This window comes from Dasypus novemcinctus, chromosome 16, assembly GCF_030445035.2.
Source record: "Dasypus novemcinctus isolate mDasNov1 chromosome 16, mDasNov1.1.hap2, whole genome shotgun sequence".
NCBI classification, from domain to species: Eukaryota; Metazoa; Chordata; class Mammalia; order Cingulata; family Dasypodidae; genus Dasypus; species Dasypus novemcinctus.
The window spans coordinates 28,099,719-28,127,547 of NC_080688.1; the positions used below are offsets into that span (position 1 = coordinate 28,099,719).

General features: G+C 40.2%; 1 protein-coding gene across 2 annotated transcripts in view; it reads left to right on the plus strand.

Moving 5' to 3' along the window:
- Positions 1 to 27,829, plus strand: part of LAMA1 (laminin subunit alpha 1) — a 158,054-nt gene that overhangs the window by 108,438 nt on the left and 21,787 nt on the right. For both annotated transcript variants that reach the window (XM_058277382.2, XM_058277383.2), the window contains exons 37-51: positions 7,140 to 7,350; positions 7,544 to 7,660; positions 7,791 to 7,951; positions 9,945 to 10,080; positions 10,578 to 10,671; positions 12,621 to 12,737; positions 14,201 to 14,383; positions 14,698 to 14,852; positions 16,470 to 16,613; positions 17,409 to 17,542; positions 18,409 to 18,559; positions 19,695 to 19,819; positions 25,587 to 25,737; positions 26,424 to 26,568; positions 27,172 to 27,313. In XM_058277382.2, the coding sequence (XP_058133365.1) occupies positions 7,140 to 7,350; positions 7,544 to 7,660; positions 7,791 to 7,951; positions 9,945 to 10,080; positions 10,578 to 10,671; positions 12,621 to 12,737; positions 14,201 to 14,383; positions 14,698 to 14,852; positions 16,470 to 16,613; positions 17,409 to 17,542; positions 18,409 to 18,559; positions 19,695 to 19,819; positions 25,587 to 25,737; positions 26,424 to 26,568; positions 27,172 to 27,313 (2,166 nt within the window). The remainder of the gene's footprint in view (positions 1 to 7,139; positions 7,351 to 7,543; positions 7,661 to 7,790; positions 7,952 to 9,944; positions 10,081 to 10,577; positions 10,672 to 12,620; positions 12,738 to 14,200; positions 14,384 to 14,697; positions 14,853 to 16,469; positions 16,614 to 17,408; positions 17,543 to 18,408; positions 18,560 to 19,694; positions 19,820 to 25,586; positions 25,738 to 26,423; positions 26,569 to 27,171; positions 27,314 to 27,829) is intronic.

Below are 27,829 nucleotides of genomic sequence, written 5' to 3' on the forward strand. Positions count from 1 at the left end.
TGTAAGTACCTTGTCCGGTGTTCAACCTCCAGGACAACAGGAATCTTGACCAAGGTACCCCTCACTTGGCCTATGAACTCTGCTCTTTTCCATCCCGGAACAAAGAGAAGTATCATTTGAGACTCTGCAAGTGGGTAGAGTTCTGATCATCAGAGACCGCAAACATTTAATGCATTTAAGGTGAAGGGAGGATGTAGGCAAAAAGTCAGGGTCAGGGAAATGTGGGTTGTTATCTAGCACATGGTGCAGAGGCCATGGAAGATACATTGAAAGTGCAGAGGGCAGAGAGCCTGGCTGAAGTTTGTACAGGATCGAGGGGCAATGCATAGTTATCGTTGTAAATCATGTTTGCGAGAAACATGTTGGCCCTTGTTGTGCTCATCTGCATACACTCCCTTGCAGGTTCCCACAGCCAGCCATTCAGCCATTCCTCAGCTGGTCATCCCAGGCCCAAGTGGCTCTTCACTGTTCCCCAACCTTCTTTGGCTCCCTGCTGCCTCCAGCATAACATATGCACTTCATATATTTGATCGACCCTCACCGGGCCCATCTGCCACACATCCTGGTCTCCTGCCCTCTGTGGTTCCTCCTAGTGCTTTCTGGCCACCGTGCCTGAATTGTCAGTTCATGCTTATTCCTTCACTCAGGGTCAACTGGGTGCAGCTTGTTTAATAAAAAAAGGAGATTCCCAGGGCCCAATCTGGAGTCATTTTGGAGGAGCCATCCCTTCCACCATTACCCAGTTGGTTCATTCATTCATTCAACAAAATGGATTGAACCCCCAGGTGCTAAAAGTTGGGGGACACAAAGGAGAATGATAGACCCTTTTGCCTGCTAGGAGCTTGTAGTCCAATTGGGAAATGTTCATTTTTCTGAATAAGCATGTGAGAGGAAGGGGAGGAGGCAAGATGATTCCCCAGCTTTCCACTCCCATTTACCTCAGGGCCCATGTTCTACCCTTGGGCATCAGTGTTTACAGCCTGGCCCCTTTCTCAATTGTTGCAGCTCTATTGTTTCTATTTAGAATAAACTTATTAGTAAGATTGTTAATCCCTCTCTTTAATTTGTAATTAAAATCATTAATGAAGATAACTTTAATTCAAAAGAAATAATAACTTCACTCAAGAAAACCAAAATATACATTCTTTTCAAGTGCACATGGATCATTTTCCAGGATAGACCATATGTTGGGTCATAAAACAGGTCTTAATAAATTAAAAAATATTGAAATTATACAATGTGTATTCTCTGGCATCAGCGGAATGAAGCTAGAAATTAATACCAAAAGGAGAAATGGGAAATTCACAAATGTGTGCAAATTACACAATATATGCTTAAACCAATGATTTAAAGAAGAAATCACAAGTAACATTAGGAAATATCTTGAGGCAAATGAAAATGAAAATACAACGTACCCAAACTTATGGTATGCAGCAAAGGCAGTGCTGAGAGGGAAAATTATAGTCCTAAATGCTTACATTAAAAAAGAAGAAATATTTCAAATCAGAGACCTAACCTCAAAAGTGGAAGAACTGGAAAAAGAAGAGCAAACTAAACCCAAAGCAAGCAGTAGGAAGAAAATAACAAAGATTAGAAATGAAATAGAAAATAAAAAGCAACAGGGATAATCAGCAAAAGCAAAAGATTGTTCTTTGAAAAGGTCAATAAAATTGACAGACCTTCAGCTAGACTGACAAAGAAAAGAAAGAAGATATAAATAACTAAAATCAGGAATGAAAAAGGGTAACATTACTACCAAGCCCACCAAAATAAAAAAAGACTATAAGAGGAAACTATGAACAACTGTGTGCCAATAAATTAGATAATCTAGATGAAATGGACAAATTATTAGAAAAAGGCAAACTACCTACATTGACTCAAGAAGAAATAGAAGAGCCCAACAAACCAATTATTAGTAAAGAGATTGATTCAGTCATCAAAAATCTCCCAGCAAAGAAAAGCCCAGGACCAGATAACTTCACAGGAGAATTGCACCAAACATTCTAAGACTTAACTCCAATTCTGCTAAAGCTCATCCAAAAAACTGAAGAAGGGGAGCGGCTGTGGCTCAATCAGTTGGGCTCCCATCTACCATATAGGAGGCCCTGGGTTCGCCTCCCAGAGCCTCCTTGTGAAGGCAGGCTTGCCCGGGCTCCATGGAGAGCTGATGGCCCACATGCCGCAGAGAGCTGGCGCAGAAGATGTCACAACACAGGGAGACAGATACAGAAAAAAAAAAGCAAAACACACAGCGAATGGACACAGAAAAGAGACAGCAAAGAAAGAAACAAGCCACAAGGGGGGGATAAATAAATAAATCTGAAAAAAAAATTCTTTCATTAAAAGAAAAAACTGAAAAGGAGGGAGCACTCCCAAATTCATTCTGCAAGGCCAACATCATCCTCATACCAAAACCAGATAAAGATACCACAAAAAAAAAAAAGACCAATATCTCTTGTGAATATAAATGTGAAAATCTTCAGCAAAATACTAGCAAACCAAATTCAATCCAGCAGCATATTAAAGGAATCATACACCATGATCAAGTGGGATTTATCCCTGGTATGTTGGTTCAACATAAGGAAATCAATCAATGCTATACACAATATTAACAGAATGAAAGAAAATAAAACAATGACACATAATCATCTCAATTGTTGCAGAAGAGGCATTTGACAGAATCCAGCACCCTTTCTTCATTAAAACTTAAAACCCTAAGAATAGAAGGAAATTTCCTCAATATGAGAAAGGGCATTGTAGCAGTTTGGTATGGTTATGAATTCCAAAAATAGATATTGGATTATGTTTGTAATCTGGTCTGTACCTGGACATGATTATGTTATGATTAGGGCTTTAATTGAGCCACATCATTAGATAGAAGGCATGGCAAAGGACAAAGTTGGAGGGTTTTTGATGTTTGAGTTTGATGCTGAAGCTTTAAACTGGAGCCCCAGGAAGTAAGTACACAGCGGAAAGAGAAGCCAACCCCAGGAAGAGATGAACTCTGAGCCCAGGAAGAAGCAAGCCCTGGGAAGAGAGGAACTCTGAACCCAGAGAGAAGCAAGACCCTGGAAGAGAGGAACCCAGGAAGCCTGAACCCTCACAGATGTCAGCAGCCATCTTGCTCCAACACATGAAAATAGACTTTGGTGAGGGAAGTAACTTATGCTTTATGGCCTGGTAACTGTAAACTCCTACCTCAAATAAATACCCTTTATAAAAACCAACCAATTTCTGGTATTTAGCATCAGCACCCCTTTGGCTGACTAATACAGGCCCAAAGCTAACATCCTACTTAATGGTGAAAAACTGAAAGCTTTCCCTCTGAGATCAGGAACGAGACAAGGATACCCACTGTCAACACTGTTACTCAACATTGTACTGGAAGATCTTGCCAGAGCAATTAGACAATACAAAAAAATAAATGAAATCCATAACAGACTTTCCCTATTTTCAGATAATATGACCCTTTATACAGAAAATCCAGAAAAATCCACAACAGTGCTCCTAGAGGTAATAAACAAATTCAGCAAAGTGGCTGGGTACAAGATTAACACCAAAAAAATCAGTAATACACAAGCAGAAGACGAAATCAAGAAAAAAATCCATTAACAGTAGCAACCAAAAAAATCTTATATCTAGTAATAATTGTAACCAAGGGTGTAAAGAAGTTATATACAGAAAACTACAAAACATTGTTAAAGGAGAAGACCTAAATAAATGGAAGACCATTCTGTGTTTATGAATTAGAAGACTAAATATCGTAAGATGTTAACCCCACCTGAAGTGATTTTTAGATTCATTGCAATCCCAATAAAAATTCTAGCAGTCTTCTTTGCAGAAATGGAAAAGCCAGTCATTAAATTTATATGGAAGAGTGAGAGGCCTTGAATAGCTAAAACCATGTTGTAAAGGAAGAATGAAGTTGAAAGACTCATACTTCCCAGTCTTAAAACTTATTACAACATCATAATAGCCAAAACAGCATGGTACTGGCACAAGGACAGACATATAGACCAAGGGAATTGAAATGAGAGCTCAGAAATCAACCTTCACATTTATGGCCAAATGATTTTTAACAAAGGGGCAATGACTATTCAATTGGAAAAGAATAATTTTTTCAACAAATGGGCCTGGAAAACTGGATCACCATTGACAAAAACAGACAAACAGAAGGAGGATCCTGACTTCACACCATACACAAAAATAAACTCAAAATATAAAAGCCAGAGCTACCAAGCTGCTAGAAGAAAGCACAGGGAAGCATTTTCAGGACCTTGTGTTAGGCACTGGTTTCTGAGATTACTCCCAAAGAACAAGCAGCAAAAGAAAAGATAGATAAATGGGACCTCATCAAAATCAAAAACTTCTGTGCCTCAAAGGACTCTGTCATGAAAGTAAAATGGCAAGCTACACAATAGGGGAAAATATTTGGAAACCACATATCCAATAAAGGTTTAATATCCAGAATGTATAAAGAAATTCTTCAACTTGTCAACAAAAAGACAAACAACCCAGTTTAAAAAATGGGCAAAAGACTTCAATATGTATCTTTCCAAAGAACATATACAGATGGCTAGAAAGCACACTAAAAGAGGTTCAACATCATTAACCATCAGGGAAATGCAAGTCAAAACCACAATGAGATACCATTTCACACCCATTAGAATGGCTGCTATCACAAAAATGCCAAATAGCAAGTGTTGGAGAGGATGCAGAGAAGTAGGAACACTCACTGATTGCTGGTATCAAGGTAAAATGTGCAGCTGCTGTGGAAGACAGTTTGGAGGTTCCTCAGAAAGCTAAGTGGAGAACTACCATATGGCCTGACAATCCCACTACTCATTATATACCCAAAACAATTTAGAGCAGGAACTTGAACAGATATTTACACACTGATGTTCATAGCACCACTACTCATAATTGGCAAAAGATGGAAGCAACCCCAGTGTCCATCAACTAATGAATGGATAAATAAAATGTGGTATATGCATGCCATGGAATACTATGCAACCATAAAAAGTAATGACATCCTGGTAGATGTGACAAATCGGATGAACCTTAAAGGCATCATGTTGAATGAAATAAGCCAGACACAAAAGGACAAATATTGTATGATGGCACTGATCTGAAACAATTAGAATAAGCAAACCCATAGAGTTAAAATCGAGAATATAGGTTACCAGGGAACAGGGCAGGGATAGGGAATTGGAAGTTAAGGCTTAAAAATGAACGGCATTCCTATTCGGAATGATGGAAGTGTTTTGGTAATGTACGATGGTGATGGCAACACAACATTGTGAGTGTAATTAACAGCACTGAAATGTATATCTGAATGTGATAAAAAGGAAATGTTAGATTGTATATATGGTAAGAATAAAAATTAAAAACATCCATGAAACTATACTACGCAGTGGTCTCTAAGTTCAACCATTGACTTCGGTTAATAGTACAGTTATAAAAATGTCCTGTCATCACTTATAATGAATGTTTCACACCAATGCAAGGTGTTGGTGGGGGTGGGGTATTTGGGAACCCTGTATTTTATGCATTATTGTTCTGTAAACCAAAACCTCTCTAATAAAGAAAAAAAACTTTAAGAAAACAACACCACCATTTTGAAGTATAGAACATTATGTTTATTCCCCTAAAAAAAAATAAGAAAGAGTTGCAACACTTGTTCTCTGGTCTCCACTTTCCCATTTTCCATTGATAATGCCTGTCGTTTTACAGTTTCAGATGACGTGGATTATTCTGAGAATTATTTATCAGCTTTCTCACTATAATTCTTAGAACTTTGGTCATTGATACTGAAGTAATACTATCCTATAAGGGACAGTAATTAGCACTCAGTGCAATTGCTCATCAAGCTTGGGTTGGCAGTTCCCAGCCCCATCCCACTTAAAATGTCAGTAGAAGGTCACAGCGCTCCGCATCTCGTTGTACTTGCAGCTGAGCACATGACTGTGATCAGTCTAGGGATGCACAGGGCACGGTAAGGAAATAGGGGGAAAGACTCCCTTTGGAGGGATCCATGCGCAAGATTCCTTTTCTCTCCCTATCCCCAGCCGTGAGGGGGCACCCACAGTGCACTCTTCCCCAGCAACAATGTGTGTGTGTGTGTGTCATGTTTCTGGCCAGGAAAGCTCATTTGAGACTTGGTACCCTAGATTTTTTTTTAAGGAGCTGCCGGGGATTGAACCCGGGATCTCATACATTGGAAGCAGACACTCAACCCCTGAGCTATACTCACTTCTGGTGCCCAAGCTTTGTACTGGGGACTGGTCACACAGGCACCCACTGCCTACCACATCCCCAAATTTCAGACTCCCAGAAGGAAAACAGGTGTTCACAGAATGAGGCCCTAACCCACATTCACTCTTTATCCTGTCTTAACCCAGTCATCTGCTCTCTGTGAAAGTGAAGGTGTTTTACAAGGCAATTTCCCTGAAATTTTTAAAAGTTCTCCTGAGAAATCAAAGCAGGGAGTTAATGGGATATAGTCAGCCACTGAAAAGATTCATATAGTGTGAAACATTTATTATTCTATGAAGCTGCAAATTCAAATTTGTCTTATAAGCAATTTGATAGTATATTTGTAGAAGAATAGGGAAAATGTTCTTCGATTTCCTAAAGCTTGCATTTCATTTATTAGTGGCACAAATTATATCTTTCTGTTAATTTGAAAGTTTTGATAAAATCTATTTCTTAACCAGCTACCAAAAGACCTTTATATGGTATAAATACAGTGGTAAGTTCATAGCAAATCACTGAATAGCCTCCTTTTGCCCATTTATTACCATATTACAATGAAAGATTGCAGTTTCCATCAACACGGCTGTAGGTCCAATTTTCTGGTTCCAAAATCTACTGAGATTCTTCCTTTTTATTCCATGACCAAATGCTTTAGGAAGTTTGTGACTAAAGATAATTTCTTGGGGGCAGAGTGTAAATCTTCCAGACCTGTAGGTGTCTTAGAAAAATTACATTTCTATTTTTAATAGGTTATGATTTACCACTTATGATTTTAAGAAGAAAGAAACTAAGTATGAATATGTAAAAGTTCCTTCCACTATCGTTTCAGAGATATGAGCACAGTTGTTCATTTACTTACTGTGTGAACCATTTATATTTATCAGGGCTGCTGAAGATTTATTGTCACAAATTCAGGAAAATTATCAGAAGCCACATGAAGAGCTGAAGGTATTAAAAGAAGCAGCAAGCAGCCTCCTTTCAAAACACAGCCATGAATTGCAGGCGGCAGAAAACCTAGTGAGAGAAGCAGATGCCACGACCAAGGAAAGCAACCACCTGCTGCTCATTATCAGTGCCAACTTGAGAGAATTCAATGTAAGTCTCAAGTGTTTCTCTCCTTCTCAGTTCGAACTGGCAACCAACTTCTCCAATGTAAATAATACCACTTTTAACACCTTAAAATTAGCCTTGAGTATTAATACTGACTTCCGCACATCGCATTAGGCACCAACAGTGGGAAGCTGACTTGCTTTTACCAAGCCTCCTTAACAGGTGTTTTTTGCTGCAGGATAAAAAGTTGCGTGTTCAAAAAGAACAAAACTTGACCTCCAAGCTCATTGCCAAGGCCAGAGGATTGATAGGTGCGGCCACTTCAGATGCAAATGCTGCACAGAATGCTCTAGCAGTAAGTTACTCTTCTTGCACTGCCACAACACAGTTTTGAAAAATCTCCACGCTCCTCCTATATATGCTCATGTGCCCATTAGTAAATAGATGCATACATAGTAAAAAATATTAATTTCTCTGTATCGCAGTTAGAGCATTGCCGGGATGAGCTACTTTTATGGAATGCCAAAATCAGGCACCATGTAGACGATTTGGTCATGCAGATGTCCAAAAGAAGAGCAGTTGACCTTGTCTATAGAGCAGAGGACCATGCAGCCGAGCTCAGAAGACTAGCAGGTGTGCTTGACAGGTGAGACCACGCCCTACCAGGAATCTGAGATGTTGCGATCTCTTGATCGGAGGAAATAAGAATGGCTATTTTGTTCATAGTGTTGACTCACTCTTCTTCCTTACTCAAAAACTGAGACTGCCTATTATAGTTTACGTGGCAAATAGGATTTCCTTCCGTGTCTTGGTTTACCATTAGCATAAAAATCTGGTTGAAAAATACAAAGTGAAAAAAATAGGAATGAAAACAAATATGCTACAATATCAAGCCGTTTAGACTTTGTTAAGCACCTATTAAGTGCTCAGTGCTTTGTTGGGTTGTGTGTGAATGAATGACGTTGTTAAGTATTAATTTCTATATATGTCTTGCCTTTGTAGAACTTATTTTTTGAGCAGCTTATGCACGGATGAAAGATGGTTTCCCATACCAGACCAATAAAAGGGTTGGGAGTCTTTTTCCCAATGCCTGCAAGATATCCCTGCCTCCTGACTGTCTACCAAATTATTTTAATGTCTATCTTTGCATATTTGTTAAAAATGTCTTCAAATTCCTAAAAATGCCTTTAAACATAAAGCAGAACTTTAGGTCAGTGGTTCCCTAAACTTACCTGCATATCGGAATAATCTGGAAACCCAAAGTGTTTCAAAAAATACTAATCCTTTTGTCCTCTTCTTCCACCACCTCAAAGATTGTGTCTTACTTGTTCTGGGATGTGACCTGGGCTTTGGAATTTTTTTAAAGATCCCTAGGTGTTTCTAATGTGCAGCAAATGTGGGAAACACTGTCTTATGCCTTATCCGTGACTTATACAGTATTTTGAGTTAATTGGTAAATTTATTTCTTTGAAATTTATTATAAAATATAGAGTTTGGAGACCTAGGGATATGTCTGTTTTTTGTTGTGTGGGTGTATTTTGTAGAAGGGAAAACTAAATATCTTCCCAACTTCAGGAATTCTGGCTCTAAAAGACTAGATCACACAATGAAAGCAATTAAAAATTATATAAAGTAGAATATTGTATAAATCATCTGCTCAATTAAGGACCATGGTCTCCATATGCCATAAGAATCAGTCATGGAATACAGAATTGGATACACAGTTAACTCGTCCTTTTTCATCTCCCTTTACCATTTCCCAACAGATGAAAAGATATTCTGACTACATACACAGCTAGAACAAAATCTTTATCTACTCAATATAAGAATAGTAAAAGCAATTTTGTGTGATACAAAAAGTTAAATAATTATATTGTGTTTTATTTATAAAGCACTCAGTTTTGCCAATCAAACAGTAACCAGCAATAACTGCTCACATCTGGCTTGGGAATAACCCAGCTTAATAACCTTGGGAAGAAAATGAAGTGAGCTCCTCAGCAGGCAAAGATGTGTCAATTGTCAGATTTCATTTTCTAGATAGAGAGAGCTGGATGAAATTGCTCCATTACCAGTTGGCAAGTTCATAAGTGATTTGCTCACTTGTAAGAAGGAAGTTCACTTGATTGGAATAATATCTGATGGTCCTCCAAAATCTCCAGTGAATTTCATCAAAATTGGTGTGCACCGTTTGAATGATAAGGCTCAGCATCCTTATGTATGCTTAGGAAAACTTTCTGAAAATTAACAAGGTCATGGAACAGAGGAGATGATAATCGATGCAAACATGCAATGGGACCCTTGATAAATGCAGGTGGTTTGACCAGAGATAACGAAATGTCAGGAGTGGACAGAGGGTGTGTTGATTAAAATTCATAAATGGACAAAAAGGTGGGAAACAGCAATAATCCCTTTCTCCCATATTAATTAAACAGCAATTCTGCGTGTTTATCATGACAAGGCGGCTACTGCTGAGAGATGACTTCTGAGGAGTTAAAGGGAAATATTAATATTATTTTTCCTTGATAATTTGCTAAAGGAAAACTAGGAGGCTTTTTCAAGACTAGTGGACAATTTGAGGGAGTGAGTCTGCAAGTTTTATTTAGTTTATCATAACCTCTCTGAATATGCCGATTTGATAGTGACCTTGAAGATGGCAGACATGTGTCCTTGAATGCAACTACCGCAGTCCACGTCCACTCCAACATTCAAAGCCTGACCGAGGAATCCCAGGAGTTGGCCAATGAAGCACTCAGGATGGCCACCAACGCTAGCCTGGTAGGAATGCCCCTTAGGCTCAATCTAGTGGACACATTCCTTTTCTAGGCACTGTTAGAAGATCTTCCCTGAAGGTTCTTGAGTGGCGCCAATTTATGTTTATCGCCTTTCTTTTTCTTGTGGAATCTTTTTATGGCTTCTGTCGTGCTGTGATAGAAGTTTTAATCTCTTCAGATGATAAATATAAAGACTTGGGGCTAGTGACATAGAGATAAGGAAATCCCCCACAGTTTTTTATAATAAAAATGATAATGCTGTTTCATATCTACTTAAGACCTCTTTCTCTACCTTTGGTACAAATCTTTATTTAATAGCTGGTTTCCTTCCATATATACTTAAAAATTTCTTTGTGCCCTTCCTCAGCCCTTTTAAATGTTCACTACCCGTTATCTAGTTTCCTTTCTTTTTTGGAACGTAATTACAGATTGTTCTGATGGCGTTGCTTACTCCGACTCCAGCAGGCTCTCACACTCTGTTTAAGGTTTTCTGTTTTTTAGTTCTCAGAATCCCTTGTTTCTAATGGGAAAGTGGCTCTCCAGCGCAGCTCCAATCTTCTAAAGGAAGGCAACAACCTGGCTAGAAAGCATCAAGGTCAGTTTCCTAGCGCAGACTCTTGGTGAGCAGAGCGAATGTGAAACACATCTCTGAACGTCCCATAGGAGTGTGCTCTCTTTCCTCAGAGCAGTTTGAAACTTCACGTTTCCTTGTGGCATTAACATTCCTATTTCCTGTCATGTAAACATATAATTTTAAATTTCTTTCTGGTTCTATCTCTTACATTACCACGCAGTCACCCCATCTTCCACAGACTCTTTAGGCTTTCCTCGACAGCTGAATCCTCCTCCCACTGCTTTTTAGCTGGTGAGTTTTCGTCTTCAGTGTTTGTTAGGTCTGGTTATCTTTGTTTGCATATGATCCTCTCAAAAATCTCCCATTGTTTTGCAGTTGCTTGTAGATATATTATTTTTTCTATTTCTTTTGCCTTTCTCTTAGGGCTAATATAACAGACTTATGGCAGGTTCTCACTATGTAATTATAGGATTAAATCATAATTGATTTATTGATTTTTAAAAAACCTGTGCAGTTTAGTTTCTCCTAAGAATGTCAATAAGCAATTACTTGGCATATGCTGAAGCTATCCCGTAAATATAACACAACACGACGGCATGACTCTGTTGTGCAAGATATTTAAAAGGGAAACTATATAACTTACAGTGTACTTTTAATCTTATATTCTAAGATACCAAAAATATTGAGATTTGACACTAATGAATGATGTTATTGATGTGGAAAAGTGGGGGGGGGGCATGGGAATCCCCCTCTTTTTTTTTTTGAAGTATGGGGACCGGGGATTGAACCTGGGACCTCATATGTGGGAGCCGGCACTCGATCAGTAAGCCACATTGGCTTCCCTGAGTTGGTTTTTTTGTTCATTTACTTGTTCCTTGGTTTTCTGTTTTTTGTCTTTTTTAGGAGGCACCAGGAACCAAACCCATGACCTCCCATGTGGGAAGCAGGCGCTCAACTGCTTGAGCCATATCTGCTCCTTCCCTATATTTTCGATGTAACATTTACATAATCTAAATCTTGTTTAAAAATAAATAAATACATATCAAGGCTTGGAACAAATAGTGGCTCATACCCCTTTCAGACAACTTCCTCAGCCGTCTGAGAGAAGGGCTTAAATGTGTGCATGTTTTTGTTTCTTTGCGAGTGGCACAATTTAGAAAATATGTTTTCTTCTCCAATTATGGGAAGTGCATAATGCTCAACTGAAAAGCATTAACCACAAACTCCAGCATCTGTGTTGATGGTCTGTGGTTCACTTTACACTGCAATCAAAGGTATTTCATAGACCGTAAAGTAGTGAACTTTCAGGCAATTAAAATTTTTAGCAGAGAACTATCCTGTCCATCAAGGATTTTATCAGTAGTTAACTTTTTAAACCGTATGTCAGAATCCAAATGTAATTGTCTGTTATGAGCAGAAACTTTCAAAGTAAATGCTTTGATCAAACTTGGAGAAGGTTGAATTGGGTCCCCATTGGGTAGCCAGAAAATACCAGAACGGGGAAGAGCGAGGCCAGAGAAGCCCAGGCAGGAGCTTGTGAGAAAGGGCTAAAGGTAGGAGCCCATGACTGGGGTTTGGCAACTGGAGGAGAGAGACAACCAAGATTTAAGCGAGGATAGGAGGTCAACGAGTCTGATTAAACCTGAGTGATTGAAACGCAATTCTTTACTCGAGCCTTCATTAAAGTGAACATGAAATGCAGGAAGAGAGAATAGCAACAAGCTAAGTAGAAGATGGCTTCTCACGCTGTAATCACACTCTTAGTTTCTATAATGAGTGATGCTAAACTCCAAAGTCTTGCCGGAAAAAAATCTTTCAATATTGGGGTTGTTTATGGGGAGCTATTGATTCTGACGGGAGAAATTCTGGTGTGATCAGGAGTGATGGGAGGAGGAAAAAAAAGCTGTTGTCTAGGCAACTTTTTAGTACCCTAATCTTAAAGGGAACACTTTTCTCCCCTTTTAAAATAGGTGTTACACTGAAACTGAGTGAACTGAAAAACTCAGTAAACAGATTTCAAGGGAATGCTGATAAAATTACTAGGCAGATCAGTGAATCACTCCTGATACTTAAAGCAGTTCCTGAAGGTAAGTGAAAAGATATTTCTTGACTTAATTAATGGCTGCTGTTGTAAAAACATTACAGGTGAGCATTAAGTCCTGTCTCAAGTCTGATTAAGACCCCTATCTCTAAATGAGACCAAGATTGATAAACTTTTTATTTGCAAAGATATCTTTTTTAGAAGTGAAAATGGCTATTTTTGTAAATAACGTCAGAAAACGTGCATTGAAATGCCAGAGTTACATGCTTAAAAGCAAAAGCCTTAGAGACTTCATGCTACCATATTAATTGCTTCTTTTAAAATGGGCACGACACATCCCCTAGATGAGAGAAAAGCAAATTCAGAGAGGTCAGAAAGTAAAGACGCTGGCATGCTCTTTACCTGCCCTAAGGGAAAATGCTAGATTCGTGATAAATGTGGGAAATTAAAGAATTCTTGCTTGGTAATCTTCCTTCATGAGGCAACAAAACATTTTAAAATCAGCTCATGGATCATTTTATTATTGATGGTATGAAACTGCAGTGTTAATTAAAAATCTAAATAGGGTAACTTTTAAAAAGTATGAAACAAATGAATTGTGCTGTGTTACATTGTTTACACTCCCTCAAACTTCTCTTTGGTTCTTAATGAAACTTTTTTTTTTTTTTAGTCTTACAAGATGCCCAAACTCATTTCCAAAGTTCTTGTCTCTATCGTTCCTTTGTGAGCGCGAAAATTACTATGAGGAGAAATGCCCACAGGGCTCTGGACTTATTACTTCTTACCATTAAATCAATGGAACATTTTCTGGAAGTTTCTCCTTTTTTTTTTTTTAAGGACAATATGGTGTAGATTGATTAAACACTTAAAAATAACTTCTTATTTAGAAGTAACTTCCAGTTTGGAAAAAGTTGTTTATCCTTTACCCAAATTCTCCTTGTGACTAAATGCTTTTAAAATGAATACTAGTACCCTTTAAAAATTGATCCCCCAGATACCCTAGAATAATGCCAAACTCCGATTTATCTTTGGTAACCATTTAGCCTTTATTCTGTTGTCACATCTGGAAACCAGTTGATTTTGTCGGCAAACACCAATTCTTGCAGCCTAGGATACTGTCATCTCACCTATAAATGTTCCCAAACCTTATCCAGCATGGAAGGATTTGAAAAAGGTGTTTAATGAAGATCCGAAGGGGGAAATAGGAAAGAAAGAAATTCAGCTTATTTACACGTTAAGACAATTAGCAGTTGTTATTGTGATCGCATTATGTATCAAAATCACATTGTGGAGAATCAAAACTATTTCATTTGTCCCTAAAAGGGAGTGGCAGAGCTTAGAATATGCAGACTTCATATTGCCTCTGCAAACAAGAAGCCCTGCTTTGTGTTCAACAACCAAAAAGAAATACTCGGATGTGTTCCTGGGTAAAATTACATTTGTTCTAGTTTTATATTTTCCTCTGTGCACAATCACCAGCGTGTCTGTTTGCGTCTAAATTTCTTTCAGGTGTCAGAGACAAAGGAATCCAAACCAGAGAGCTGGCTATGTCGGCAAATCAGAGTGCAGCAGGCACGCTAGAGGCTGTTTCGGGTTTGACTCAAATGCTGCTGAACACCTCAGCTGGGCTGGACAGGGTCAATGCCACATGGCAAGAAACCAGCGAGCTCCTGCGTGACTCCTCGGAGGCCAGTATGTCCATGGTCTTCCTTATATTATGAAAATCTGCAGATTTTGAGCTTGCAAAATGCAAAATCCTGGCTCCACAAACTGTTGACAACAATATTCTCAGAAAAAAAAAAAAACACAATAAAACCATGCTAATGGCTGGATTTGCACTGATAAAGAGAAAGGGCCTGCTAGTGCATGTTGCTGGTACATTTTTCATCTCTTTGCCAAAATGAGAATGTTCAGTGTCACCTGGTGCATTACTAATGAACGATCCATTTGTCTTGTCTCCCCTTCCCTGACTTTCTTGCCACCCCTCATCTCCTTGCCTTTGTTAGCTCTGTTAGTTGGAAGAAAAGTTAAAGACATGGAAACCCAAGCCAACGTTTTATTTGATCGGTTGAAGCCTTTGAGGATGCTAGAAGAGAACCTGAGCAGAAACCTATCAGAAATGAAACAGCTGATCAGCCAGGCCCGGAAGCAAGCAGCTTCTGTGAGTGTGGGGCTCCTGTGGGGAAGATCTCAAACAGACCACAGCAGGCAGTGGATGTAGCTCAGTGGTTGAGTGCCTGCTTCCCATGTACAAGGTCCTGGGGATCAAACTTCCTAAAAACAAACAAAAGAAAAAAGCAACTCTCATTAGGGAGCAGATGTAGCTCAGTGGTTGAGTGCCTGCTTCCCATGTACAAGGCCCTAGGTTTGATCCCCAGTACCTCCTAAAAAAACAAACAAAACACAGCTGTCCTTTAGCTGGGGCTCCCAGGAGCACCGGGGCCATAGAAACCCTACAGCCCGATGCTCAGTAATGCTAGGCCCCCGTAAACTTCTACAGACACAGCTCAGTAGACCCAGGTCCCAAACAACTCTTTCAGATGCAGCTCACAGTAATATGGGCTCCCTCCTAGCTGCTTCTGCTATATGCTGAAAACCGAGAACTAGCCTCCTTTTTTTTTTGATTTCTGCTTGTCCTCAATGTGTTTGAATGTGTTTATAGCAAAGAAATCTTCATGTCTTTGTGGAGATTGATAATTACTTATAATTATAGCCTGGGTTTATAGATTTCTAATTATTAGCCTTGATGGTGTCAAACATGTTTGGTCTGAGTACTGACATCACTGAGTGCCAATGGTGATTTAATACCCTCATTTTGCCAACTTCATGTTATTAATCCAAGTACTCTTTAGAGCGTTCTTGAAGTGTGGGCCTCATCCCCTAGAAGTTTACAATCTGGGATAATAGTTTGTACACTCACCAGACCCTCAGAGAAGCACAAGCTAGAGAAAATGTTTTAGAACAACCCACGGCTTGTAGTCCTGCTTGTGCTTTAAGGGGAAAAATAATTGTGACCACTTGTCTTACATTTATCTTCCTGAAACTTTCTGACCAAGGAAAAGGGTTCTTTCTTATTTTTTTTTTTTTCCCCAAGTGACCTTTTTATTGGAAAAGGAATGTAGTTTTCCTGAGCTCTGGCTTTTGTCTTAGTTTCAGTCACTAAGTCCGTGCAAGCCCAAGGGATGCTTCCAAGGGATGGTGGACACAGTATTGTAGTTTTTGAGGCTAGTATGAGATATATACACAGATAACTACCAATCCAGAAATGTGTTGCAATGCACAGAAATCTTTACTGAATGAATCAGTAGAGTACCCCTCTGTTTAGTCACCAAATGGCCAGGGGATATCCTGTGTTTGTAAAGTGTGGGGATTCCAGGGTGATTTGAATGTGGTCTTCACCTTGAAAGAATTAAAATTCACTTGGTGATGAGGGGGGGTGTAAGTCAGTGGTTGAGCTTCTGCCTCACATCTACAAGTTCCTGGGTTCAATCCCCGGTACCTCCTAAAAAAAAAAAACATGGGCAAGACAGTTTCCTATGTAAAATACTCTAATTTAAAGGCCCAAATCTGACCTTCCCACATTTTAACAGTTTACCAAATAAAATCACTTTCATCATGATCTGCATTCTCACTTGATGAAACCCAAAGCATCGTGTGTTATCAACGGGGGAAACTTTCTAACAGTGAAAACCTGTTAAGAGATAGCCCTTTTGAACTCTTGGCAAGCTGTCAGCATTTGCCATCCAATGAATGGGACCCTTGCCTTTATCTTCTACAGATTAAAGTTGCTGTGTCTGCAGACAGAGATTGTATCCGGGCCTACCAGCCCCCTATCTCTTCTACCAACTATAACACCTTAACGCTGAATGTTAAGACAATGGAGCCTGACAACCTTCTGTTCTACCTGGGTAGCAGCACTGGTGTAAGTTACAGACTTACAGAAAACAGCCGTGATTCTCTTAGGAACATAAGCAGTTTCCAAACTGACCATTATTTTTAGGTGAAATCACTCTTTCTTCTAAGGGCACTAACCTTTTGCCTCCCTGATAGCATTTGGATTAAAAATATAAGCAAACTGCACAACTAAATCCCTGCTAGAAGGAAAATGGCCTTTCTGAAAGGTGAAGAGAACGTTGTATGATGCCCTCTGGCTTCTGAAACCATCCGGCTGAGCTGAGATTCTGTCCCCAGGAGTGGGGCGCACACCCGCTAGAGGGAATGTGCCCGAGGACGAGCGTCTGTCCTGAAAGGCCATTGATAGCCTGCCTGTGGAAGGGGTCAGAGCCCTTGGGTTTGGTTGGGGCAGAAAGCAGGTAAGCTGCGTGCACCGTTGAGATGTGCAATTTCAGGCTCCTGCGGGACTGCATGTTTTACAGTGGATTGTTGCCTTCTCAGTAAGTGTCTGAGCAGAGCAACAAGTACAAAGCCTTCCCTGTGCTCTCTCTGGACAGCTGGTGACACTCAGAGAGTTTCAGTGGGGAACCTGCTGAGGGCAGAGTGGGATGACACTGCTCAAGAGTGCTCACTTTTCCCAGAGGCTTTGGGTCACGCACCACCTCCAAGGAGCATTTAAAGACAAAAGGAAGAGCATGGGGGGGGGGGGCGGAATTGTTCTTTAAAAAAAAAAATAGTGCAAATGCACATTCTTGAAAGGGTTTCGGTTGTCAGACCTATGGGCCAGTGTGGCAACTCACGCCCCGCATGCCGCACCCTGCAGGCAGACTTCCTGGCCGTGGAGATGCGGCGGGGAAAGGTGTCCTTCCTATGGGATATGGGCTCCGGGTCGGCACGCGTGGAATTCCCAGACTTCCGGGTTGATGACAACAATTGGCACAGGATCTCGGTCACCAGGTAATGAAGAAAGTTCCAGCGTCTCTCTTTTTTTTTTTTCAACCGTATTTGCCCGGTATTTCATAAATGATTGCGTGCTTGTAACATCATATTGGGAGTTTTGAAACTTCTAGGAAGTCAGATTAGATTTAAGGAATACTTGGTTTATGTAAACTGTAGAAATGAGGTGTTTTTTTGTCTTATTAAAGAAGAAAAACTTTTTACAAAATCAGTAATCAAAAGAAGAAAACAGGTTACCTTTAAACAGGTTAACAGGTTAGGTTACCTTTAGAATGCTAGGTCTAAGTCTGAGCACAGTAAAGTGTTAGCAGAGGATAAAGCCCAGCCTTGTAGAAATTTGAGGGGCTGGCAGAAATAAACAAATAAAAGAGTTCGGAAGCAAAGGTCACAAGCCTGGAATGTGTTTTCCTAAAGTTCAGACACAAAGCAAAATTCTTCTGAAAGCCTTCTCCAGAAATTACTATTAAGAGGCTTAGGTGTATCTTCTTTTTCACTTTCCTATAGCATGGTAGCTTGTGGTTGATGGTTTGTTGTTGTTGGAAATTTTTTTGGCTTTGTTTCATACAAATATGGGGTAATATTGAAGGCAGTAGGCTGTCTTCATATATACTTTATCTCATTATCTGTAGTGGTGCTGCAGAGAAATAACGTGTTGAGATTCATGTTTTAAAAGAATCATTCTTTGAGATTTGGGGGAGTAATTGCAGGCAGTGGGTGGAGATGCACTGGAAGCAGAAGATGAGTTGGGGGTTGTTGTAGTGCATGGAGAGAAGTAGATGGAGGCTGTGAATGAAACAGCTCTGTACATATCAGGGTCGATGTGAAATTCTGACAGTATTCCTCATGCAATTCTTCGTGCTCCTTAGATTTGGAAACATTGGTTCACTGACTTTAAAGAAGATGAGCTCAACTCAAGAGTCACCACCACCAACAAGTAAATCCCCGGGAACAGCCAAGGTTCTGGATATAAACAATTCAACACTAATGTTTGTTGGGGGACTTGGAGGACAAATCAAGGTAAAATTCCAAAAGTTCATCCCAACAGGCTGATTTTATCTATACATCAAATTTACATGTTTAAATTGTTGCATATATTCTGGACAGATAAAGATTTTTCTGCTTCTTTTATGTTTTTATGTTGCATAATTGTAGTTCTTCTGCAGAATTGGGATGGTTTGTAGGGTAAAGGATCGTGCTTAATAAAATGTCTATGAATGGGGAAGCGGCTGTGGCTCAATCAGTTGGGCTCCCGTCTGCCATATGGGAGGCCCTGGGTTTGCGTCCTGGGGTCTCCTTATGAAGGCAGGCTCACCCGCACGCTGCTGAGAGCTGCCTGGCCCGCAAGTGCCATGGAGAGCCAACTCAGCAAGTTGACACAACAAATAAGGGAGACAAGCAAAAAAACAAACAAAAAAAACAGTAGAGTGCAGCAGAGTGAATGAACACATAGAGCAGACAGCAAGCAAGCCACAAGGGGGGGAGGGGAAATAAAATAAATACAGACACAGAAGAATGCACAGCGAATGAACACAGATAGCATGCAAAAAAAAAAAAAAAGTCACAAGGGGGGTTAAAAAAAAAAAGTCTATGAATGGACAAGAAGCCAGTGGATCACTCTGCTATTTGGGTTTCTTTTCCAGTGATGAAATGGGAAATTCAATATTCCACATTAAGTTCTGGAAAGTTCCTTTGTCTCTATTCTCACTCTAGTGGTAGACTAATACTAATTGGTGTTTAGCAGAAAGAGCCCATTGTATTTATTTTATTACATCCATTGTCATCTCGCCGAATGACAGTGAGTTGCTTTGATTTGGTTCCACACTCTCTACTCAGAATAAGGGTCTCCGTCCCAGCTGTACCCCTCACTGTGGGCCCCAATCCCCGGGTTTCTGTTTCCTCACCCATAAAAGGGACGTCAGTCCAGCAGCCCTCGTAACTGAGATAATCTTTAGGATCCTCTCCAGTTGACACTCTTGCTGGGATTCTACCCCGAACTGGAAGAAAGTCCAGTGATTACAAACTGCCCATTTTTCTGAATATTTTCTCAAATTTTGGATGTTATATTTGAGCTCCCAGGGGGAAGTTTCACATACTTGGAGAGTTTGTTTCTCTTTGCCAAATATAATCATGTCTGTTTGTGTGTTCACATTAGAAATCTCCTACTGTGAAGGTTACTCATTTTAAAGGATGCATGGGAGAGGTGACCTTGAATGGAAAATCTATTGGCCTGTGGAACTATATTGAAAGGGAGGGCAAATGCCACGGATGTTTTGGAAGGTAACTCCCCCCCCCCCCCCCCCATTTAACACTTAATACGTTATTCTGTTAACATCAGAGAACTGCTTAAAGAAATTGCATGCACATCAAAAGGATTGATAAAGTTTGTGATAGTAGGTCAGCTTATTCCAAGGGATATGATCTAGAATTTACTAATAGAAGCATAGGTATCATTTTCAACCTTTGAGAAGAAATGGGTTTTTTTGCTGACTCTTGCCTCATGTGCTCTGATCATGGACGATACATTCTGGAAGCTTCAGACATCTCAGACAATCTTCTGTGTCAGAGAATCCCAATTAAGTCATCTCGGGTAAATTGCTGTACATTTTCATTTTGAAAATACTTGCAGAGATGAGATGTTTTGCTTGTGCAGTTGATTTTTATAAGTTAGTACTTAGCTATTCCTAACCATGCTCTACGATTTTCTAAATAAAATGCATTTGGAAATAGAGAACAACTAACACCTTTTTATATAATAGAAGGTATTTCATAACTTAATCTAACCAAACTCAACACCCCCCTCTCCAATATTTTCCAACAAAATAGCTGTAACCTCTTAATAAATAAGACCTGTTTTCTAGCACTGGAGTAATGAAGACAATAGATTGCCATTTTCCATTGGCAAACTGTTACATCTGCTATCGTTTCTCCCAGCTAATGGGCTGCTGCTATCCAGATAGCTCTCTGTAATTAACAGTAAGCCATGACAAGATCAGTTAGAAGCAACTTGCATTTAGAAACTCGTGGGTGAGTTTTCATTTTGCCCTTGTCAGGTATGCTTTCTCATGTGCTTATAGTGTGGGGGGGCTTGTAGTTTAAGCCTTTATTTGCTATTTTCTCCCTTCCTCGGCTTACTTAAAAAGTTATGATCAGAAGCCTGCTTATTGGAGCTTTAGGAATAAAAAAGAATGTTGGATTTGGGATGTGAGCCTCTCAAGCTACAGTCCCAGGTGTCCTACCCAATCTCTGTGACTTTAGGTAAGCCACTTATCCTCATTGAGCTTTGGTTTCTTCTTCTAAAAAAGGAAAATGGTAACCACTGTCCTATCTACCTCCCAAAGTTATCATGGTGAACAAATAATATGGTGTATGTGAAAATACCTTATAAATTTGCACCATCATTTACCACTGCTCTTCCCGCACTGATCTTACAGTGCTTTTTATATAAATGTCACAGAATTGCTTTTTGAGCATAAGCATGTGCAAACCAGGGTTTTAAGATGAAAAATTATGTTACCTGTGAAGTCATGCCATCACTCTAGAACTTCAGGAGAATAAGCCCATGAAGTTAGGCTCTCCGAACTGCCACGGTTTCTGTATGTTGCTTTTCCTGCAAGGAAGTCTCAACAGTTTCATAATTCTGACATGAAAAATGCCCCCAACCCCTGTAGGTGACTCTGTCACCTACAGTGACTCTAGACCATTCACCCTATTTTTAGAAAGAGAACTGTCAGCAGAAATTGAATATTTCTTAGATGGAAGACATCCCCCTGCTGTATCTGTTAAATATCCCCTATTTTCATCAGTCATTTTTCGGTTTAATCTTTAAACCACTGACCTCAAATGGCAGCATTGGGTGGATTTCCTCTTGGCTAACACTCCTCTTTTGTTGGGATGAGGAGGCTGGTTTTACACGTGGTCACCTGTTTGCTCCTTGGGGGATACCTGCCACCCCACCATCTTTCTCTTTCCCTGGGCCTCTAATGGCAGCACTGGGTAGATTTCCTCTTGGCTGACACTCCTCTTTTGTTGGGGTGAGGAGGCTGGTTTTACACGTGGCCACCTGTTTGCTCCTTGGGAGATACCTGCCACCCCACCATCTTTCTCTTTCCCTGGGCCTCTAATCGAAGAGGAAGTCTGTTCCTGGGAGGGGATGGCCCGCGGGCACTGCCGTCCTCGTCTAGCCCAGCGCTGGTTCTTCTGAGAGAGGGCTGCCCACCCAGTAACCTTTTTGAACACATTGGCTCATTAGCTCAATCAGGCTAGGGCATGATTAAATAGGTTTTCCTGTTGGGACTGAACCAATCAGTTGGCTCTTCTTGTAATATATTGATAGACATTTCAGAAAATATGCTTTTTCGAAGAATGTTAGTTTGGTAGGATATTAATAGATATTCCTTTTATTTGAAAAATAGGGAGTGGGTATAAGTCAAGTGGTTGAGCTCCTGCTTCCTATATATGAGGTCCCAGGTTCAATCCCCAGAACCTCCTGAAAAAACAATAAATAAACAGAAAAACCAGCTCTCACTGGGGAGCAGATGTAGCTCAGTAGTTGAGCACCTGCTTCCCATATAGGAGGTCCTGGGTTCAATCCCCAGAACCTCCTGAAAAAACAATAAATAAACAGAAAAACCAGCTCTCACTGGGGAGCAGATGTAGCTCAGTAGTTGAGCACCTGCTTCCCATATACGAGGTCCTGGGTTCAATCCCCAGTACCTCCTAAAAAAATAAATAAATGAAAAATGAGAATCTGTCCTGGTCATAAGTGTTTGAGAAACACTGGGTCAAAAAAACTAAACAATTTTCTTCACTGTTTGACTTCTCAGGGTATTTACTATATAAACTGCATTGTAGTAGTCTTCTCGTGGGAAGAGACCAATAGTTGGAGCATTTCCCAAACTCATTTGGTTCCTGAGCCCTTAGGAGGGGACAGCTGTAGAAGCTTATATTCCCTGAAACATACTCTGGGGTGTGCTGATATAGACACAAACCCATGCCTTGTGTCTGTGTTTGTGAATGATTGAGCTGTACCCAAAAAGTTAATAAACTAATTCTAGTAACTGAATCCATTTCAGTGGACCAGTGATTGGAATTCATCGTGCTTTTTACCTTCATATAGAAGACCATTATTAAATCATTGGCATGGTCTAAGGATGTCCCTGAGATTTTTCTCTTTGTTTTCTTAATATAAGCAGTTACCCTAACTTCGAGTCAACGAATTGACAGTTTTTGTATGTGTTTTTAAAATTCCTTTTGGAATATATGTCTGGGACACTTATTTATATTGTATCAGTGTATTTTTATAATTATGAGCTATATCTTAAATGTTTAAGAGATATTACAAAATGAACCACTGGGTTGAACCATTCTTATGTGGCTATAGGAAGATTTAATTAATAGGCAGAATCCTTAAACCAGTTAGGGAGTGGCTGTTGAGATAAAAGCACTGGCCATGAGCTGACCCTTGTGCCAGGTCAGTCATTGTCTTAAAATCTGTCCATGAAGGGAGCAGATGTAGCTCAGGTGGTTGAGCTCCTGTTTCCCATGTATGAAGTTCTAGGTTCAATCCCTGTACCTCCTAAAAAAAAAAGAACCATGATCCAGGCCTCCAAAATGAGTCACCCAAGTTTGTCTCCAGGAAAAAGCACACATAGAAGCAAAGAAAAGTGCTACACCCGGTGGCAGTGAGCTCAGTAGAAGCAGCAGCAGCATTGAGGGACTTTGTCTAAGGTGCCATCCCACCCCCTTGCTCTGCAGCTTGCATAGCACACAAATAGGTAAGCACCATGCCTATCCCAGACTTAGGAAGGAGAAGTCTGAGAATCAGGCAGTCTAGAAGTTCCTCCAGAGTGCAAGAGCTGGAGAGGGGAGATTCTGGCCCAGGCCTGCCTGGCTTCAGAACTTACACTTTTAGCCACTGGCCTGTGGTGCTTTTCCAAGTACTAGAACAGTTAGATAAATGAAGTGCTGTCATCCAGCAGAGTCTTCATTTTGTCCTTCACCCGTGCTGACATGGGGTACAGGGGCTTTGTTCCCATGCCCACCTGGGGAGCTGAGGTCCTGGGCTCAGTGCAGGGACATGTAAGCCTCCGTTCATAAAACGGAGACGACCGTAGCTCCAGAGGTCAGGGCAGTGACCAACCTGGGGACCAGCCCAGAAGCTCTCACTGACCCTGGGCAAAGAGTTTTGGCAGGAGAGTCATTTTCAGTCATCGTTTCTTTTGAACTCCTCCCTCCCCATGGTCACCTCCCTTGGACAAACCCTGGTAAGGGACAGAAGCCAGAACCAAGCACCCTTGACTCCTGAGACCTGAGACCTCGCAAAGTCTGGGACAAGGAGGAGATGTGCACAGTGGGACAAGACAGATTTTCCAGTTGCATTTGAAACTTGGCTTCACTTTCTTGGGGTGTGACCTTGGGCAAGTTTTCCAATAGGCCAAATGGAGATTATACCACCTGCTTTGTAGGGCAGTTGCGAGGATGAGAGAGAACATAATAGCGTGCAAGAAATGGTGATGACTGCAAACCCGAGGAATCATTTCTCAGTGAATGTGCATGTACACACCCACTCACACTTACACACGCTTACACTCACTCTCACATTCACACCCATGCACATACACTCACACACATGCACACATGCATGCACACACACACACACACCTGGACTTCATTATCTCTCCATCCGTTCTCTTCCCAATGAAGACCTCCGAACACAGCACAATAATAAGAGCTGAAATGGAATGAACGTTCGCTAAGTACCAGACAGTTTTAAGTGTTTTACATGTATTAAGCCATTCATAGCCCTCCCAGAGAGGTACTGTTGTTAACCCTATTGAGAGATGAAGGAAATGAAGTACAGAGAGGTTAGGTAACTTTTCAAGTTCACACACTTACTATGTGACGACGCTTGGATGTGAACTCCAGCAGACTGACTTCTTAGCTACATGCAGCTGTGGTCAGGTAGAACACTGGAATGTGCTTCTAGGAAACCACAGGTTTAAGAATTAAAGAATTAAGAATTAGACCATAATTTAAAAATTTCTGCAGCGTGCATTTCCTTTAAGATATACTTCCTAAAAGAGATTGCAAGACAGAAGTTTTAGGAAAAAGCAGGTCTGTTTGTAGCTATAAATTTGAAACCTCAGCTTTCACAAAGTGTTGCTATTTTTTGTTTTGTTTTTGGTTTTTTGTTGAGGAACACAATTTCACCCTTTAGTTATACTGGCCTGTTTAGAAATGTAATACTGAGGCTGGTTGTTACTCCTTCATCTGGAAAACATTCAAATCCGTACCCTAATCCAAGTTTTCACTCTAAAGCTGAATGATTCTAGAAAAGTATTTTGGAAACATAATTATGATCTGTTCCAGATGAACTAACACTTTAATTGAATGGTGAATCATGTCAGCCTTTTGAGAAGGCAGAAAAATGCACATCTGAAAAGTTCTGTTGTCCATGTTATGTAACTCAATTATAAGCAGCATACTTTGTCTCAGAATACAGTATGGGACTTTAAACTTATCCTGCAGATTTTTAAGGATGTCAGTGATTTTTTTTAAAGTGATCCTTCTGGTACATTGATGCATATTTATTTTTCATTGTAACTCCAACTTATCTGATGTATTAGTTAGAACTAGCAAAGGGTGATAATTGATGATACAAAATAATTCTGAAAGCACTGGAATTAAGAAAAGACAGTTAAATTACATTCAAGAAAAATTAGAATGAACAAACAGGAAATATCTGATTGGTGGGTAAAAATCTTTATAGCAGTTATTCATCTGATGAAGCAATTTCTTTTTATTACTGTGAGAACTGCCTATATCAATTTTCAGTTCTTTATAAAGCGAATGGGTATTTGTTTTGCATAATCTCGTGGCAAGCATATTTTTCAGTACTTCTGACTTATAGTTATCAAATTATGGAAATAACAGCTCTGCCAAGAATTTTTTTTGGGGGTGTGTGTGGAGAAGTCAGCAAATATATCATTTGTTCTCTTTAACTGCTTCCTTAGAATGTACTGTATGTTGCCTGCTCTCTTTGCAGCCCCCAGAATGAAGACTCTTCCTTCCATTTTGATGGGAATGGCTATTCTGTCGTGGAGAAAACGCTCCGGGCTACTGTGACACAGATAATAATGCTGTTTAATACTTTTTCACCAAATGGGCTGCTTCTCTACCTCGCTTCCAATGGCACCGTAAGAGTCTTCATCAGCTCCCCAGTCCTTCTGTGTATATACATTTAGGCTGCTGTGAGGCTATTTGGGTCCAAGGCTGCTTTATGAGTGTATACTAGTATAATATACACTAGCGTGTAATAATATATACTATGTATATATGTACATAATATATATACCATACTAGTTCCCATTTTAAATCATTCATTTTACAGTTTATTGAAGAAGCTTTGGAAAACACAGCAGCTCACAAAGTGGAAACTAGACTTCTAGGCATTATGAAGATCAGCTCAACATTTTTTGTTCGATTTTGAGCTTAGCCTCGTTTGACCTCCAACCCACAGGGATTTCATGTTCCCATTTTTACCTCTGGTGACTATTTTCAGTGCTGGTAATTCCTGAATTCCAGTTTTCTGACTCCTAAGACTGGCCCATCTGTCATTTAAAAATGAAAGCAATACGTAGAATTCCAATTCTCTTCCTAAATTGTGAATCTGGGTAACAATGAATAGGGCTCTGTTTATATTTTTGTAGTCTTCTAGAAAGCCTTTTGTGGAATTTTTGTTTCCTGGCACAGACCTCTGGTTCTGGGCCAGACCCATTTCCTCAGTTTGACCTTAGAAGGTTTCTGCCATCCCTGTCTTTAAGGGAAAGGAGACCTTGTGACAAAGTTGTAGCCACAGGCGACTCTTTTCTCTTCTTTATAGAAAGACTTTTTATCCATCGAGCTGGTCCACGGCCGAGTTAAAGTTACGGTTGACCTGGGTTCAGGACCACTTGCTCTTATCACAGACAGACGCTACAACAACGGGACTTGGTACAAAATCTCCTTCCAGAGAAACCGAAAGCAAGGTAAATGCGGGCGGACGATGTGCGGCTGGTCACCCTTGGAGAAATAGAGCTCTTTCCAAAACCAACTATCTTTATTCTACTTTTGTTTCCTGGGTATTATTTAATGATCCTCTAACTGAAAAACATTGTTATCTTTGGAATACTAAGCAACGGGGTTGACGTTTTGCTGGAAGATCTTCGTTCTCTTTTGTCTATGGTTTCCAAGTATGTTATTTAACATTCACGGCCAAATTGGCACCAAGGCTCAAATCCGTTCTACTTCCTTTGGCACATGCACTGCTATCCCTTAGTGATGTCCGTTCTGGGTTTATTGACTTTTGCACAGAGACTTTTCCTTTGTCCTTTGATCGTTAGGAACATTAGCTGAGGGGAGCGGATGTAGCTCAAGTGGTTGAATGCCTGCTTCCCATGTATGAGGTCCCAGATTCAATCCCTAGTAGCCCGCCCCCCAAATTACCCGGTCCTCTCTGCAGAATTTAAAGCAATATGTCTTTGTAAACAAACTGACAGAGACTTGTTCTAGAAAGGGGATAAGGTTGAGTTTTGCTTTAATGTAGAAAGTGTTTTTCATTTTCTTATCTGTTACTTTTTCTCTCCTTTTAGGGTTCCTGGCCGTTATCGATGTTTATAACACCAGTTATAAAGAAACCAAACAAGGTGAAACTCCAGGAGCATCTTCTGACCTCAATCGCCTAGATAAGGATCCAATTTATGTGGGCGGGTTACCTAAGTCAAGAATTGTGAGGTATGGTATTAAACTGCAGAATGTTGGGGTTCCTCATTGCCAGCTTTTATTCAAACCACTATTTGGCTATGAAGTAAGCCTTTCCCAGGAAAAGTAATGATCTTATGTTGATGGCCTTTAGAACACCTGGAAATTGGTTTGTGCAGTATTTGGAGACTCTACTTTCTGTTTCAGGACATCCTTGTAGAGTGGTTGAGTCTTTTTTAAGGCAAAAGCATTCGTGCTCCCTGTAGACTTTCTTGGATCCCCCTCCCCTTTCATATATGCTTAGCAGGAATAACGTAGGCAAAAGCTGAAAGGTCAGTCTGAGGAAGTCAAAGAAGGCAGAGGGGAGGCAGCAGGGCCCTTCGCCGGCAGTGACTCGTGGCTCACTTTGACTTTAATAGTTTACATTAAATTTCTTTACTTCATTGTCCTCAGCCTCCTATTTTTGGAGTGGAAAGATTAAACTCTATGGTTCCTTTCTATCATTAAAAAAAAAAAAAGCCATTTGTGCCATCAAGTGCATCCATCAAA